General features: G+C 46.6%; 1 protein-coding gene across 1 annotated transcript in view; it reads left to right on the forward strand.

Moving 5' to 3' along the window:
* The first annotated feature begins 248 nt into the window (after positions 1 to 248).
* LOC111955888 (RNA-binding motif, single-stranded-interacting protein 3) overlaps positions 249 to 15,451 on the forward strand; it is a 282,350-nt gene continuing 267,147 nt past the window's right edge. Inside the window, exons 1-2 of the mRNA XM_070436361.1 lie at positions 249 to 796; positions 1,001 to 1,369. Coding sequence (XP_070292462.1) covers positions 1,295 to 1,369 — 75 coding nt within the window. The 5' untranslated portion in view covers positions 249 to 796; positions 1,001 to 1,294. The remainder of the gene's footprint in view (positions 797 to 1,000; positions 1,370 to 15,451) is intronic.

The following is a 15,451-nucleotide window of genomic DNA, read 5'->3' on the forward strand; positions in this document are numbered from 1 at the left end:
GGCAGCCAGTAGGGGGAATCGACTCCACACGCTACTTACTGCCTGCCTGCCTGCCGTCCCCCTCACCCCGCTCCTTTCTCTGGCTGTGGAAATACTGCAGCCCCCTGGTCTATGTCTGGATCTCTTTCTTGCTCGGAGCCGACTCAAGTCCCTCCTACCGGCTGTGGAAGGAGGAGGCAGTCAGCTCACAGTGCAGGACGAGCCCCCTTTACCGCCCTGTTACAGTGTGGAAGAGAGAGYGAGAGAGCGAGAGAGAGAGAGAGGCAGGCTGATGGGAGGAGTGACTGAGAGCGAAGCAGGCAAGAAGAAACAAGGAACACATTTTAGAAGAGCAGGAAAAGGGAGGATCGCAGACAGGAGACTCTCTGGATTGTCTGTCTGTTGGGCACCTGGGACACTGTCATTGTGCTTCTCATTATATATTTTTTCTCTCTTCTTCTCTGAACCAGTGGAGCGGTGGAGATTCTTTTTTTTCTTGGTGCCATATCAATTAGGAGCTGGGATTGTTTCTGTGTAATCTGCTCTTCTCTGGCTGAACTGTTACACACTGAGATTGCTTCTTTGGTTTGTTCCTGCCTGATACTGACTCTTCCCAAAGTGTATCTGTTAGCACGCCGCTGAGGATATATCCTGTGTCCGACAATACAACACAGAGCAGCTGGGATATCAGACTACAGAGGAGAGAGAGAAAGAGAGAGAGAGAGAGAGAGAGAGAGAGAGAGAGAGAGAGAGCTGTGAGAGAGAGCAGCCGATTGAGCGACAGAGAGTGTGAGAGAGATTGAAACCGAGGAGCGAGGTAAGCTATAGCAAGACAGCTTAAATAGAAAAGTGATCTATCTATCCTCCCCCTTTTCCTTGTCTTTCCTTTTCTCCTCTCCCACACTATCCTGTGCCAGCAATTTGTTTGCAGGACTGCCTAAAGCCACTGCCACCTGCTCCTCCTCATCTTTCTCCTCTTCCTCCTCTACCTCTCTTCTCACGCGTTACTATCCGACACCAGCCAGTGAGGGACAGACAGGACACGCAGCAGCTTCCGTTTGTAACACTCCAGGAGATTTAACTAAAAGGCGTCGTCAGGCAGGAGCTACCCCCACAGAGGCAACCCCTCTCCCAGCCACTCTCCGTCAGACGAACCCTGCCTGCTCTCCGGAGGACCAGCAGTGATACAAGACACCAGTGTGGACGGGAAAAATAAGGGACCTACAGTCAGAGAGCCAAGCCCCAGTACTACTAACGCTCGTCCGACCGCCTCCGCGCAACCATTCCCTGCCACGGCGCTAAGGATTCCAGCTACATGGGCAAGCGATTGGAACAGCAACCAATGTACCCTCAGTACACATACTACTACCCCCACTACCTCCAGACCAAGGTAGGGCACCCACGGCTCATCACTTCAGTGCCTTTAACCTCCCTCCCTCCCACACCCCTTACCTCCTCCCATCCTCCTACTCTAATCCTCCCCCTCCTTCGCTCCTCCTGTCAAGCCGCTGAGTGGGGATGGGGTGTGAACGATGGCTGGCCTTGGCCGTGATGGTTTCAGATGGCAAGTGGCTTTCTGGGGTTTGGATGTCTCTCTCACTCGGTGGGGCATCACAACGCTAGTTTGTCCAGCCTCGGCACGGCTAGTGGAGCTGTCCGGAAGATTGATTAATTGATTAAGGCTAACTGGATTGGAGCGTGATAGGTTTCTCCTATGTTGCGATCGTTAGGTTTGGCAAACAGTTAATCACACTGGCTTTGTCCCGTTTCTTGGTCTACTATGTTATTAAGATACTGAGAATTAATATTGGGTGAAATAGCAAGAGGGCGGCGTGTCATGAGTCAGAAACACAATTGAAATAAGCCCTCCAGGCTTTTTTTCGTGTTTTTATCCTCAATCATTTTCTATGTATTTAATGTTGTCTACGCCTGGAGCAGCCGAACACTCTTCATTATCTAATACGTTCAATCAATCAACCAATGAGACGACTACCCACCCATATCTCCTATCCCGGCTCAGCCATGCCTTCATCCTTATAACTGACATGGTGGCCAGCCACAGGCTGAAAGTAATTGCTGCCTGTATTTGCTCTAGCCGTTGTATGCATCACTACCTTTTGGCGTGGAAACCTAGGCTCTGGTTGGTGGCTGATGGCGGGACAGTTGGGAGACTTAAAGTCCTCCGTCATCAAAAATAGAAACGAATGCAGACAAAGCCATGGAACGTCTTTCGTCATCTTCCCTTCCTATTGTAAAGAGCTGCTGAGGTAGCTAGCTGGAGGAGAAGCTAGCTAGAGGAGGTAGCTAGCTAGAGGAGAATATCGTCAGCCCGACCTGGTAGCCCACTGGTTTCTCTTCTGATTTATAGTTTAATACATTTGTGCTGCGGCCATATGGCTTCTCTCTCACTCTGCCCCCTCCCCCCTTTTTCTCTGTCATATCTCAGAGGAGCTCATCTCAGCTCTCTCAATCAGAGGTCCCCTCAGCCCTCCTTTCCTTCCGCTCTCCCTCCCTCACCACTCCACTGCAACCCCCCCTCTTCGTTGTCGACTCCCACTCAAGGTCAGCGCAGATCGGGCCCAGCCTCCGTCAGCGATTGACGTATCCTTGAGTGCGATATCCATGTCATGCAAACTCGTCTGACCAACGGCGGCGGACAAACCCAACAGCACCTTTTTTAAAGTCGTCGAGAAATGGTTTTATTTTCCCGGCTAGTTACTCTAGCTAATGCCCATTACGAGTACTTACGTATGGCATATGTATGTATGGGCCTCTGACCAGGGCCGGTGATGTGAGAGCAGAAGGTTCTCTCTGTGACTGAGAGTGCAGGTTAGGGAGAGCTGCTATCTCACGCTACCATTAATGATCATTGATCGGTAGATTATAGGGAAGGGCCTTGGCAGGCAGGCGTGAGGACCGGGCCTCAGCATCAGAAGGCAGCCGCTTGGCCACACAGGCAGGCAGCCTCCCTCCCCACCCTGAATTTAGCATCCATCTAAAGTCATCCAGGACTGTCTATTAATCTTCATTTCAGCATGCTCTGGATATGGCCTCATTCTCCCAAGGGGGCATAAATAACTGCCAGCGATGAAGGAGATAGGGATTCTAGGGAACGTAACTCATACCAAATTGTTGCCACGCTCGTCCTTTCCCGACTCCATTTTATGACACATATCGGAAATACTTCTCCGCCCGCCGAGGAATATATAGAATCTCCAGAACATCTGGGTTCTATTAGGATGAAAAAGTATATTATGAGTTTAGCACTGCCTTACATCTTCTTGGTATGAAGGAATTTCTTTGTCCGAGGTCGTTTTCAATTTCAAATGTCTCGTATCGCCACATATATTTTGCTGGACCCGCCCGCCGCCGTTTGTCGACCGCATGGCAGTCGACGGCGAGGACCGGCATGTAAAACTCAGGAGATGAAACAATAACATTTGGCCCTCTGTTGATTAGTGCAGTGGAGCGTAGCATGTGCTTCTCTTGAACATAGTGATTTATTCCCGAAAGAGCATTCCTATGGCTTGTTTTATAAGGTACGAAGGTGAGGGGAGCCTGCAGGACCGTGCTTTGATAAGGGAACCGTTTAAAGGTCTGTTCCTATTCCCATGCTGCTCTGTGAATGAACGGCGCCGACGCTGAATCTCTCTCAGATATGGTACTTTATTGAACACGGTGACTAGGATTTCACTAGTATTCTGTATTTGATTTGAGTATTTGCCTGATTTGAATCATAAGTGAATTATAGATGTTATACAAATGAGGAAATTACAGTAAATAATGTCCCCTAAACGATTACGCCTCACAGATCAATGATGTCATTTAATGATAGTTATTATGGGAAATGTGTGCGTTCATCCATACATTCTGTATGCCTTGGCATGTCATGATTATCCTTAGAAACTTGAATTGACAGCTATTTTGGTTTACGACGACAGAATTTCCAAAGTACAAGTTGCGGAAGATCACGTTTATTTGCCCCTTTTGAATGCGTCTCCCTTTTTGACGAATCGCCTCGCTTATGCAGAGGCTCTCATCTTCTACAGGACGGCCTACAGTAGTCAACCAGAGTCCACTGTACTACAATGACACCCCTCATAGTGCTAGTCGTTACACCCTTCCTATCAAGAGATCAGAGAGACAGGCACACACACCGTCTGTGTTACAGTCACGCTAGCAGAGCATACAGAGAGAAGCTCAGGGGGCAGACGCAGAGATAGATTTAACAAAGGCTAATATCCCGGGCCTTAAGTAAACACCAGTCAACGGAGCCCATTGAGTGGCTTTATGCCTGTGTCTGCCTGGACCTTGGGATCCATTTATATTCTCTCTAATTCCTTATGGCGGGAGAGTGGGGGTAGGAGATGGCGGGTTAAAAGCAAGGAAAAGGGTTTGGTTACATTACACGGGGGGGNGTGGCAGCATCATGTTGTTGGGGTGCTTTGCTGCAGGGGGGACTGGTGCACTTCACAAAATATATCGCATAATGAGGGAGGAAAATTATGTGGATATATTGAAGCAACATCGCAAGACATCAGTCAGGAAGTTAAAGCTTGGTCGCAAATGGGTCTTCCAAATGGACAATGACCCCAAGCATACTTCAAAAGTTGTGGAAAAATTGCTTAAGGACAACAAAGTCAAGGTATTGGAGTGGCCATCACAAAGCCTTTACCTCAATCCTATGGAAAATTTGTGGGCAGAACTGAAAAAGCGTGTGCGAGCACGTAGGAGGCCTACAAACCTGACTRAGTTACACCAGCTCTGTCAGGAGGAATGGGCCAAAATTCACCCAACTTATTGTGGGAAGCTTGTGGAAGGCTACCCGGAAAGTTTGACCCAAGTTACACAATTTAAAGGCAATGCTACCAAATACTAATTGAGTGTATGTAAACTTCTGACCCACTGGGAATGTGATGAAATAAATAAAATCTGAAATAAATKATTCTCTCTAGTATTATTCTGACATTTCACATTCTTAAAATAAAGTTGTGATCCTAACTGACCTAAGACAGGGAATTTTTACTAGGATTAAATGTCAGGAATTGTGAAAAACTGAGTTTAAATGTAMTTGGCTAAGGTGTATGTAAACTTCCGACTTCAACTGTATATGCTCCTAAAAACCAATGAGGAGATGGGAGAGGCAGGACTTGCACCGCGTCAAGCGTCACAAATAGAACCAAGTTGTATTTTAGCGCCTGACTACGCAGACGCTCGTTGACGCAAACGCGAGCAGTGTGTGTGCAATGATTAAATAACATGTAGGTGTACATTTATTTTTGCATCACTCACGCACGCACGCGTTGCGAGCAGTGTGGTCAGCATGTATACAATCAATCAACCAATGAGATTACCACCCACCCATATCTCCTACCATTAGTAACACAATAAAAGCCGTATCTCCTATCCTGGCTCAGCAATGCCTTTATCATGATAACCGACATGTTGGCCAGCCGTAGGCTGACAGTAAACAGGCATCCACCATGGCTSCCTACGTTTGCTCTAGCCGTTGTACGCATCACTAACTCTGGCGTGGAAACCTGGACTCTGGTTGGTGGCGGATGGGGGGACAGTCGAGAAGACTGGAAGTCCTCCGTCATCAATAAGATAAACTAATGCAGATAAAGTCATTTGTCATCTTCCCCTCCCTATTGTAWAGAGCTGCTGAGGTAGCTAACTAGAGAATCCTAGAGAAGAATATCGGCGACCCCACCTGGTAGCCCACTGGTTTCTCTTCTGATTTATAGTTTAATACATTTGTGCTGAAGCCATATGGTTTCCCTCTCAACCTGCCCACTRCCCTCTCTATCCCTCTTTCTCCCACCTCTCCCTCCCTCTTTTTCTCTGTCTCATATCTCAGAGGAGCTCAACTCAGGTCTCTCCTTCAGGGGTATGCCCTGTTAAGTTCATGTTTTAAGTATCCCTATATTTCTGTCACTACGGTGCTGTCACTCTGTTATTAGTACGCCTGGTGGTAGTCTCACTGTTGATGGACCTGGTCTGAGTGCAATGGCAACCATGTTTTGTGAAAATACGGTTTAGTAAACGTTGTTCAACTGGAACCTAGTCGTRGTGTCATTTTAAGTTAACATGCCCCTCATCCCTCCTTTCCTTCCTTCCTCCGTCCCTCCCTTCCCACTCCACTGCAACAGGCATCTCTTCCCCCCCTCTTCATCGTCACCTCCTACTCAAGGTCAGCGCAGACAGGATCTTGCCTCCGTCAGCGATTGATGTATCCTTGAGTGCGATATCCATGTCATGCAAACTCGTCCACCCAACAGCAGCGAGCAAGCCAAATAGCAGTGCATTTGCCATGTTTAACGTGGTCAAGAAAGGGTTTTATTTTCCTGGCTAGTTACTCTAGCTAGTGCCCATTAGTGGTATGTATACTGTATGTACACTACCGGTCAAAAGTCTGGGGTCACTTAGAAATGTCAACAGTGAAGAGTRGCCTCTTCACTGTTGACGTTGAGACTGGTGTTTTGCGGGTACTATTTAATGAAGCTGCCAGTTGAGGACTTGTGAGGCATCTGTTTCTCAAACTAGACACTCTAATGTACTCTAATGTACTCTTGCTCAATTGCACAGCGGGGACTCCCACTCCTCTTTCTATTCTGGTTAGAGCTAGTTTGCGCTGTTCTGTGAAGGGAGTAGTACACAGCGTTGTAGAAGATCTTCAGTTTCTTGGCAATTTCTCGCATGGAATAGCCTTCATTTTTCAGAACTAGAATAGACTGACGAATTTCAGAAGAAAGTGCTTTGTTTCTGGCCATTTTGAGCCTGTAATCGAACCCGCAAATGCCGATGCTCCAGATACTCAACTAGTCTAAAGAAGGKCAGTTTTATTGCTTCTTTAATCAGGTCGACAGTTTTCAGCTGTGCTAACATAATTGCAAAAGGGTTTTCTCATGATCAATTAGCCTTTTAAAATGATAAACTTGGATTAGCTAACACAATGTGCCATTGGAACACAGGAGTGATGGTTGCTGATAATGGGCCTCTGTACGCCTATGTAGATATTCCATAAAAGATCAGCAGTTTCCAGCTACAATAGTCATTTACAACATTAACAATGTCTACACTGTATTTCTGATACATTTGATGTTATTTTAATGGACAAAAAATGTGCTTTTCTTTCAAAAACAAATACATTTCTAAGTGACTRCATACTGTTGAACGGTAGTGTATGTATGGGACTGTGACCAGGGCCAGGGATGTGAGAGCAGAGGGCTCTCTCTGTCTCTTTGACAGAGTGTGCAGGGAGGTAGAGCTGCTATCCCATTAATTATCATTGATTGGTAGAGTAGAGGAGAGGGCCTTGGCAGTTAGGTGGGCAGGTTGGGCCCCAGCATCAGATGGCAGCCGCTTGGCCTCACAGGCAGGACGCCTGAATTAAGCTTCCGTCTGCAGTCATCCAGGTCCGTCTGTTAATCTTCATTTCAGCATGCTCTTGATATGGCCTCATTCTCCCAAACGGGCATAAATAACCGCAAGCGATGATGAAGGGGGTAGGGATTCTAGAGAACGTAACTCATACCAAATTGTCCTTTCCGACTCCATTTTATGACGCATATCGGCAATACTTCTCCGTCCGCCGAGGAATATATAGAATCTACAGAACATCTGGGTTCTATTAGGATGAAAAGTATATTAGGAGTTTAACACTGTCTTACGTCTTCTTTGTACGGCAGAATTTCATAGTCGAAAAGGCGTTTTCAATTTCCATTTGAAATGTCTCATATCGCCGCATATAATTCACTGGACCCGCCACTGTTCGACGAGCACATTCCAGTTGACGGGCGAGGATTAACATGTACAACTCAGAAACTAGATGAAACAATAACATTTGGCCCTCTATTGATTAGTGCAGTGGAGCGTAGCATGTGCTTCTCTTGAACAAGATTATTGATTCCTGAAAGAGCATTTCTGTGGCATGTTTTATAAGGGACGACGGTGAAGGGAGCCTGCAGGACAGTGCTTTGATAAGGGAATCGTTTAAAGGCTTGTTTCTAGTCCCARCCTGCTCTATGAAACGAACGGAGCCAACGCCGAATCTCTCTCGGATACTGTACGATACTTTACTGAACACAGTGACTAGGATTTCACAGAATTTTCTGTATTTGAGTGTTTGTTTGATTTGAATCATGAGTGAATGATAGATGTTTTACAAATGAGGAAACTACAGTAAATGTATGTCCCCTGATCAATTAAGCCMCACAGATCAATTATGTCATTTAATGATAGTTATTATGGGAAATGTGTGCATTTCATCCAAAAGCTATGTCTGTTGGTAACATTCTTCAACTTCAAGTGACAGCTATTTTTGTTTGCGTTGGTGGAAGATCAAGATAACGTCACAGTAGATATATTTGAATGTATTTTTTTTTGCCCGTGGGAAATCCCTTTTCAATCCATCTCCTTTCGGGTGAATTGCCTCGCTAATGCAGAGAAAGTCATCATCTTTAGTACAGGCTACAGTAGTCCACTGTATTACTATGACATGACTGATAGGCCTAGTCCTTACACCCCTCCTATCAAGAGATCAGACAGACAGGCAGAGACACACACACACACGCGGTCTGTGTTACAGTCACGCTAGTAGAGCGCACAGAGAGAACCTGAGAAGCTGAGGAGCAGACACAGAGACAGACGCAGGCTAATATGGGCTCCCGAGTGGCGCAGCGGTCTAAAATGAAATGAAATTAAATCAAATTTCATTAGTTACATGTGCCGAATACGACAACCTTACAGTGAAATGATTACTTACGAGCCCCCGACCCACAATGCAGTTTCCAAAAATATGGACGAGAATAAGAGATAAAAGTAACAAGTAATTAAAGAGCAGCGGTAAAACAACAATAGCGAGACTGTATACAGGGGGGTACCGGAACAGAGTCGATGTGTGGGAGCACCGGTTAGTTGAAGTAGTATGTACATGTAGGTAGAGTTATTGAAGTGACTATGCATAGATGACAACAACAGAGAGTGGTAGCGGTGTAATTAGGGGGAGAGGGGTGGGGGGCAATGCAAATAGTCTGGGTAGCAATTTGATTAGATGTTCAGGAGTCTTATGGCTTGGGGGTAGAAGCTGTTTAGAAGCCTCTTGAACCTAGACTTGGCGCTCCGGTATTGCTTGCCGTGRGGTAGCAGAGAGAATAGTCTATGACTCGGGTGGCTGGAGTCTTTGACAGTTTAGGGCCTTCTTCTGACACCGCCTGGTAGGAAGCTTGGCCTCAGTGATGTATTGGGCCGTTCGCACTAACCTCTGTAGTGTCTTGCGGTCGGAGGCCGAGCAGTTGCCATACCAGGCAGTGATGCAACCAGTCATGATGCTCGATGGTGCAGCTATAGAACCTTTTGAGGATCTGAGGACCCATGCCAAATCTTTTCAGTCTCCTGAGGGTGAATAGGTTTTGTCGTGCCCTCTTCACGACTGTCTTGGTGTGCTTGGACCATGTTAGTTTGTTGGTGATGTGGTCCCTGGTCTAAGGCACCGCATCTCAGTCCTAGAGGCGTCACTACAGACCCTGGTTCGAATGCAGGCTGTATCACCGGCCCTGATTGGGAGTCCCATTGGGCGGCTCACAATTGGCCCAGCGTCATCCGGGTTTGGCCAAGGAAGGCCATCAATGTAAATAAGAATTTGTTCTTAAAAATGACTTTTTACTTAAAGGTGAAATATTTTTTTTTTAAAGTAAATATCCAGGGCCTTAAGTAAACACCAATGTATACTCTCTCTGATTCCTTATAGTGGGAGGGTGGGGGATGGGGGCCAGAGGGAGGGATGGAGGGAGGGGCGGGTTAAAAGCAAGGAAAAGGGTTTGGTTACATTACACGGGGGAAGCCATTGTGCTGCAGAAATAACAACAGGCCCATCTAAATCCTGCTGCTTTCAAGCCTGTCTAAGCGCCGCTGGCTGGCCAGTTCTATATCCCCATTCTGGGTGTAGCCTCATCAAAGGCAGAGGAAATCATGAGCTCTACGTTTTTTCTGTTCAATTGAGTTTTAATGGTGGAAATGCTGTGAAACTAGGCTAGGAACGTACACTATYCAGTGCATTCTGAAAGTTTTCAGACCCCGTAACTTTTTCCACATTRTGTTACGTTACAGCCTTATTCTTAAATTGATGACATTTTTGCAYATGTATTACAAAATAATKAACTGAAATATCACATTCACATAAATATTCAGACCCTTTACTAAGTACTTTGTTGAAGCACCTTTGGCAGCGATTACAGCCTCAAGTCTTCTTGGGTATGAAGCTKAAAGCTTGGAACACCTGTATTTGGGGAGTTTCTCCCATTCATCTCTGCAAATCCTCTCAAGCTTTGTCAGGTTGGATAGGGAGCGTTGCTGCACAGCTATTTTAATGGTCTCTCCAGAGATGTCCYGGCTCTGCCTGGGCCACTCAAGGACATTCAGAGACTTGTCCCGAAGCCACTCCAGTGTTGTCTTGGCTGTGTGCTTAGGGTCGTTGTCCTGTTGGATGGTGAACATTCACCCCAGTCTGATGTCCTGAGCACTCTGGAGCAGGTTTTCATCAAGGATCTCTCTGTACTTTGCTCCGTTCATCTTTCCCTCAATCCTGACTAGTCTCACAGTCCCTGCCGCTGAAAATTATGCTGCCACCACCATGTTTCACCYTAGGGATGGTGCCAGGTTTCCTCCAGACGTGACGTTTGGCATTCAGGGCAAAGGCTTCAGTCTTGGTTTCATCAGACCAGAGAATCTTGTTTCTCATGGTCTGAGAGTGTTTAGGTGCCTTTTGGCAAACTCCAAGCGGGCTGAAATGGGCCTTTTACTGAAGAGTGGCTTCCATCTGGCCACTCTACAATAAAGGCCTGATTGGTGGAGTGCTGCAGAGATTGTTGTCCTTCTGGAAGGTTCTACCATCTCCACAGAGGAACTCTAGAGCTCTGTCAAAGTGACTATTGGGTTCTTGGTTCCTGATTGCTCAGTTTGGCCAGGCGGCCAGCTCTAGAATAAGTCTTGCTGGTTCCAAACTTCTTCCATTTAAGAATGATGGAGGCTACTGTATTCTTGGGGACCTTCAATGCTGCAGACATTATTTGGTACCCTTCCCCAGATCTGTYCTTCAACATAATCCTGTCTCGGAGCTCTACGGACAATTCCTTCGACCTCATGACTTGGTTTTTGTTCTGACATGCACTGTCAACTGTGGGACCTTATATAGGCAGGTGTGTGCCTTTCCAAATCATGTCCAATCAATTGAATTTACCACAATCAAGTTGTAYAAACATGTCAAGGATGATCAATGGAAACAGTYTGCCCCTGAGCTCTACTTTGAGAAAGGGTRTGAATACTTATGTAAATAAGGTAGTTCTGTTTTAATTGTTAATAAATTAGCACAATAAAAAAAAACTGTTCTCACTTTGTCATTATGGGGTATTGTGTGTAGCTTGTGAGAAAAAATAATAATTTAATCAATTTRAGAATAAGGCTGTACATTTCTGCCCTACTACAGCTGCCCCTGTCAAGTGTACGTGCTGTTATTGTGAAGTGGAAACYTCTAGGATCAATAACGTCTCAGCCGCAAAGTGGTAGGTCACACAAGCTCACAGAATGGGACCCCCAAGTGCTGAAGCACGTAGTGCGTAAAAATCGTCTGTCCTTGGTTGCAACACTCCCTAACGAGTTCCAAATTGCCTCTGGAAGCAACGTCAGCACAAGAACTGTTAGTCGGGAGCTTCATGAAATGGGGTTCTATGGCCGAGCAGCGGCACATAAGCCTAAGATCACCATGCGCAATGCCAAGCGTTGGCTGGAGTAGTATAAAGCTCGCAACCATTGGGACTCTGGAGCAGTGGAAATGCGTTCTCTGGAGTGATGAATGACGCTTCACCATCTGGCAGTCCGACGGACGAATCTGGGTTCGGCGGATGCCAGGAGAACACTACCTGCCCGAATCCATAGTGCCAACTAAAGTTTGGTGGAGGAGGAATAATGGTCTGGGGATGTTTTTCATGGTTTGGACTYGGCCCTTTAGTTCCTGTGAAGGGAAGTCTTCACACTACAGGATACAATGACATTTTAGAAGATTATGTGCTTCCAACTTTGTGGCAACAGTTTGGGGAAGGCCCTTTCCTGTTTCAGCATGACGATGCCCCTGTGCACAAAGCGAGGTCCATACAGAAATGGTTTGTCGAGATCGGTGTGAAAGAACTTGACTGGTTCTAAGCCCTAACCTCAACCCCATCGAACACCTGAATTGGAACGCCGACTGCGAGCCAGGCCTAACCGCCCAACATCAGTCCCCGACCTCACTAATGCTCTTGTGGCTGAATGGAAGTCCCTGCAGCAATGTTCCAACATGTAGTGGAGGATATTATATTTACTGTTCTCAGGCTATATGCCTATTATTCACATGACACAACATATTCACATAACACAYCGTCATAGAACACAATTAGTCATTTCTAGACACAATTCTTAATATGTGCTTCAAGAATGACTGAACGAAATCACTTGCCGAGGCAGTGCTGTTGAAATCCTTGCATAAAGCTCATTTAGTCACGATACAATAAAGGTTGGCAGCCGCCTCTCAACTAGCTCCCTCTCTCCCTTGTTTTCCCTCCCCTAGCTCACCGCCACAATCCAGGGGCTTTCTGATCATTAATCAACCCACGCCCACACCTCTGTCTTTTTATCTGCCTGCGCCTGTTATCTCGCCATACAATCCCTCTACATGTAGCTGTCACTCAGTGGAGTGGATATTTTCATTTATCTACTCGTGTGCTGTACATATCACAGCGCTTGGGCACTGTGGCCTCATCAACTGACAGCTTGGCCCCTATCTACACGCATACATTAGTCTACACTGTACCCTCCGCCCCCGCCTCCTCATAAGCACTGAGTGAGCTACAGAGTCCTGCCCCTTACGTCCGTATCTCATTACGACTGCTTTGTGTGAGTGTYTTCAGCCTTTTGACGTTCAATATTAATTCTATCGGAGAGAAGAAGAAAAACGGGGAAAATTAGATTGCATCTTCCTTTTTTCTCTTTTCCGGTTTTCTCTAGTTCATCGCGCAGAGCCATAACTATCAGATGGGACTCAGGGACTTGACTTGGATTTACTGTCAAGTGTATTTAGCTGTAAATGTAACTGTAGCACAATGAATGCATTCATGGTGTGTCSTGCACACCCTGCGTGGCTTATGACCACAGATGCTCCGTGGCTGTGAGCTTGTGAGTGAATGGTTATGAGTGAGTGCTGCTGGCGATGGTGTCAGTGTGACCTCAGGGAGCCCTGGTCACCGTGTTCTCCGTCCCCGGCCATCTGGAGCCACAGGCAGCTCTGCTCTGCTCTACAGAGGGAAGCTAGGCTGCTGCTTCTGCACGGATGCCAGGGGCCTGAGTATAGCAGAGTCCTGCAGCACTACAGTGAAGTGGAGTGMGCTCGGGGATGCCCAATGGATCCCTACTATGCATTCCTTTGTTTCCTGGTCTTGCTTTTCTGCAAGTGCACGCTCTATTTTTTGTCTTTGTCTTTTCGATGCTGTCCCTCCCTCCCTCTCTCTTTTTTTTGCCTTTTGATTTTACCCTCTCTCCATCATTGTCTCTCTTTTATTTCCTCTCTTTTTCTGTATAACTCCCTCTGTCCTGGAGCCCTCGCTGACTCCTGTGTAGGATGGCAGGATTGGCGGTAGAGGCACCTCCTGTAAACGCCCCTTTTGACATTCACTTAACATCAGAGAAGTAGGACATGAATAGAATTAGCTGCAGGGCAGGCAAACCGAGAGCCTTGTATTCTGAASCGCGTAACTGCAATTCTGAGGGTACAAGATAGCTTCTCGCTTCACCCTATTCTGGAAGGACAGGACAGAGCGGGCAGAATGCATATTGAGAAAGCCTGCWGTGAGTGCCGCTCTCTGTTACCGGGCACATGCCCCTCTGAGCAAGGATAYGCAGCAGCTATGGGGTTGAGGGTCTTAGGTACCGCTGGAAGAGACTGACAGGATGTTAGTGAAGGGGTGTGTTGTTCTACTGTAACCGTAGCCCCGGCTGTCTGTCTGCTGTGTCTGGCCTGCCTCTGCTCTGGCATCCGGCTTCAGGACGGAAAGAWCGGTCTCACGGCGTGGCGCGGTGCTCACTCACTCGGAGCTAGCCGGGGTAATTGCTCCTGCATTTTTAAAGAAGGGCTGGCGTTTGAAGAATCCAATGGTTCCCTTGCTTTTTACTTACTGGAGAAAGGCTGTTAGTTTGCATGTGGCTGTCCGGGAGTCTGTGAGAGTGAGAGGCTTGTCTCTGTGTTCATACGCAATGAGAGATAATCAACAGCCTAGACTAGCCCTCCTCTCAGGGACATGGCATGGCCCAGCACTCTGTATGGTGTCAGTTTATTATGGGGTTATATTCTAGTCTGTGGTCTGAGCCATACCAGCCATCTATGTTATGATGAACKGAGGGAGCCTAATGACATCGACACAGAGAGCAGAGCAGAGCTCTCAAAATGTGCCTCTGTTTTAAGAGAAGAAAGCCTGGAGATAATAACAGAAACAGAGTTAAGAGTTTCTGGAAATGGTTAAAAATTTGAGTCTCACTTAAAGTTACTACAAAGTTCAAGTGGAGAGTCTTTCTGGATTGACATTCTYGGAAACGTACCAAGGTTTGCATGTTGGAGTAAGTCGGTAAGAGTCTGGGAAAAGTACCAGCCGAGAGTTTCTACTAACGGACTCATTTTTCATTATGTGATTTCATCCCCCTAATAATGACGTCATAGTTTGACAGTACAAATCCTTTGGTGGTGCACATCTCACTCTGTGGAATTTCCCTTTTATTTCCATTCTAGCCACACAAACCAATGACCTAGTGTCTCTAATCAGATCTGCAGACATGAAAATGGYGGGAGATTCGAGCCACAGACACGCAAATGGTGGTGTAGCCTTACCAGAGAGGCCCAGGCTGGGCTTTCAAACATGTATAAACCCTAACATTTACCCTACAGAGCTGCATTAGCAATGGCAATCTCAATGAAAATACCATGTCACAACTAGCTTGAAAAATGGCTGTGGAAAAAGCCAATTCTGCCATGAAGGAGGGTAAGCAAATAGTCATGAGGGCTTGAATAGCTGCCAGGAGTGTTGGATGGCTCGAACTWAACCACAATGAGTTCCTATACAAACAGAGATACGGGCACCAATTTGTGGCAGATGAACCTTTTCAAGCTTATGCGCGAACAGGGATAACCAAACGCAAACAGTCCATTCMCGGGGCTCTATTCGGGTTAAATGACTCAAGCCGCCCTTGTGTTTTTTTGTCTGAGTGATTATTTTTGGCAGACCTTCAAAATGCCCTAACCCCTCCCCAATGCCATGGCTTGGGAGTATTAGCCAGCTCGTGGAAAAACACAGAGTGGGACAGGTAGGCGGGCATGAATTAGACTGCAAGGACACCAGTGTAGAAAGAGAGACAGCCAAGTAGTCACGCAGCAGTAGGATGAATGGAAAGTAAG

The sequence above is a fragment of the Salvelinus sp. IW2-2015 genome, linkage group LG31, assembly GCF_002910315.2.
Source record: "Salvelinus sp. IW2-2015 linkage group LG31, ASM291031v2, whole genome shotgun sequence".
NCBI classification, from domain to species: Eukaryota; Metazoa; Chordata; class Actinopteri; order Salmoniformes; family Salmonidae; genus Salvelinus; species Salvelinus sp. IW2-2015.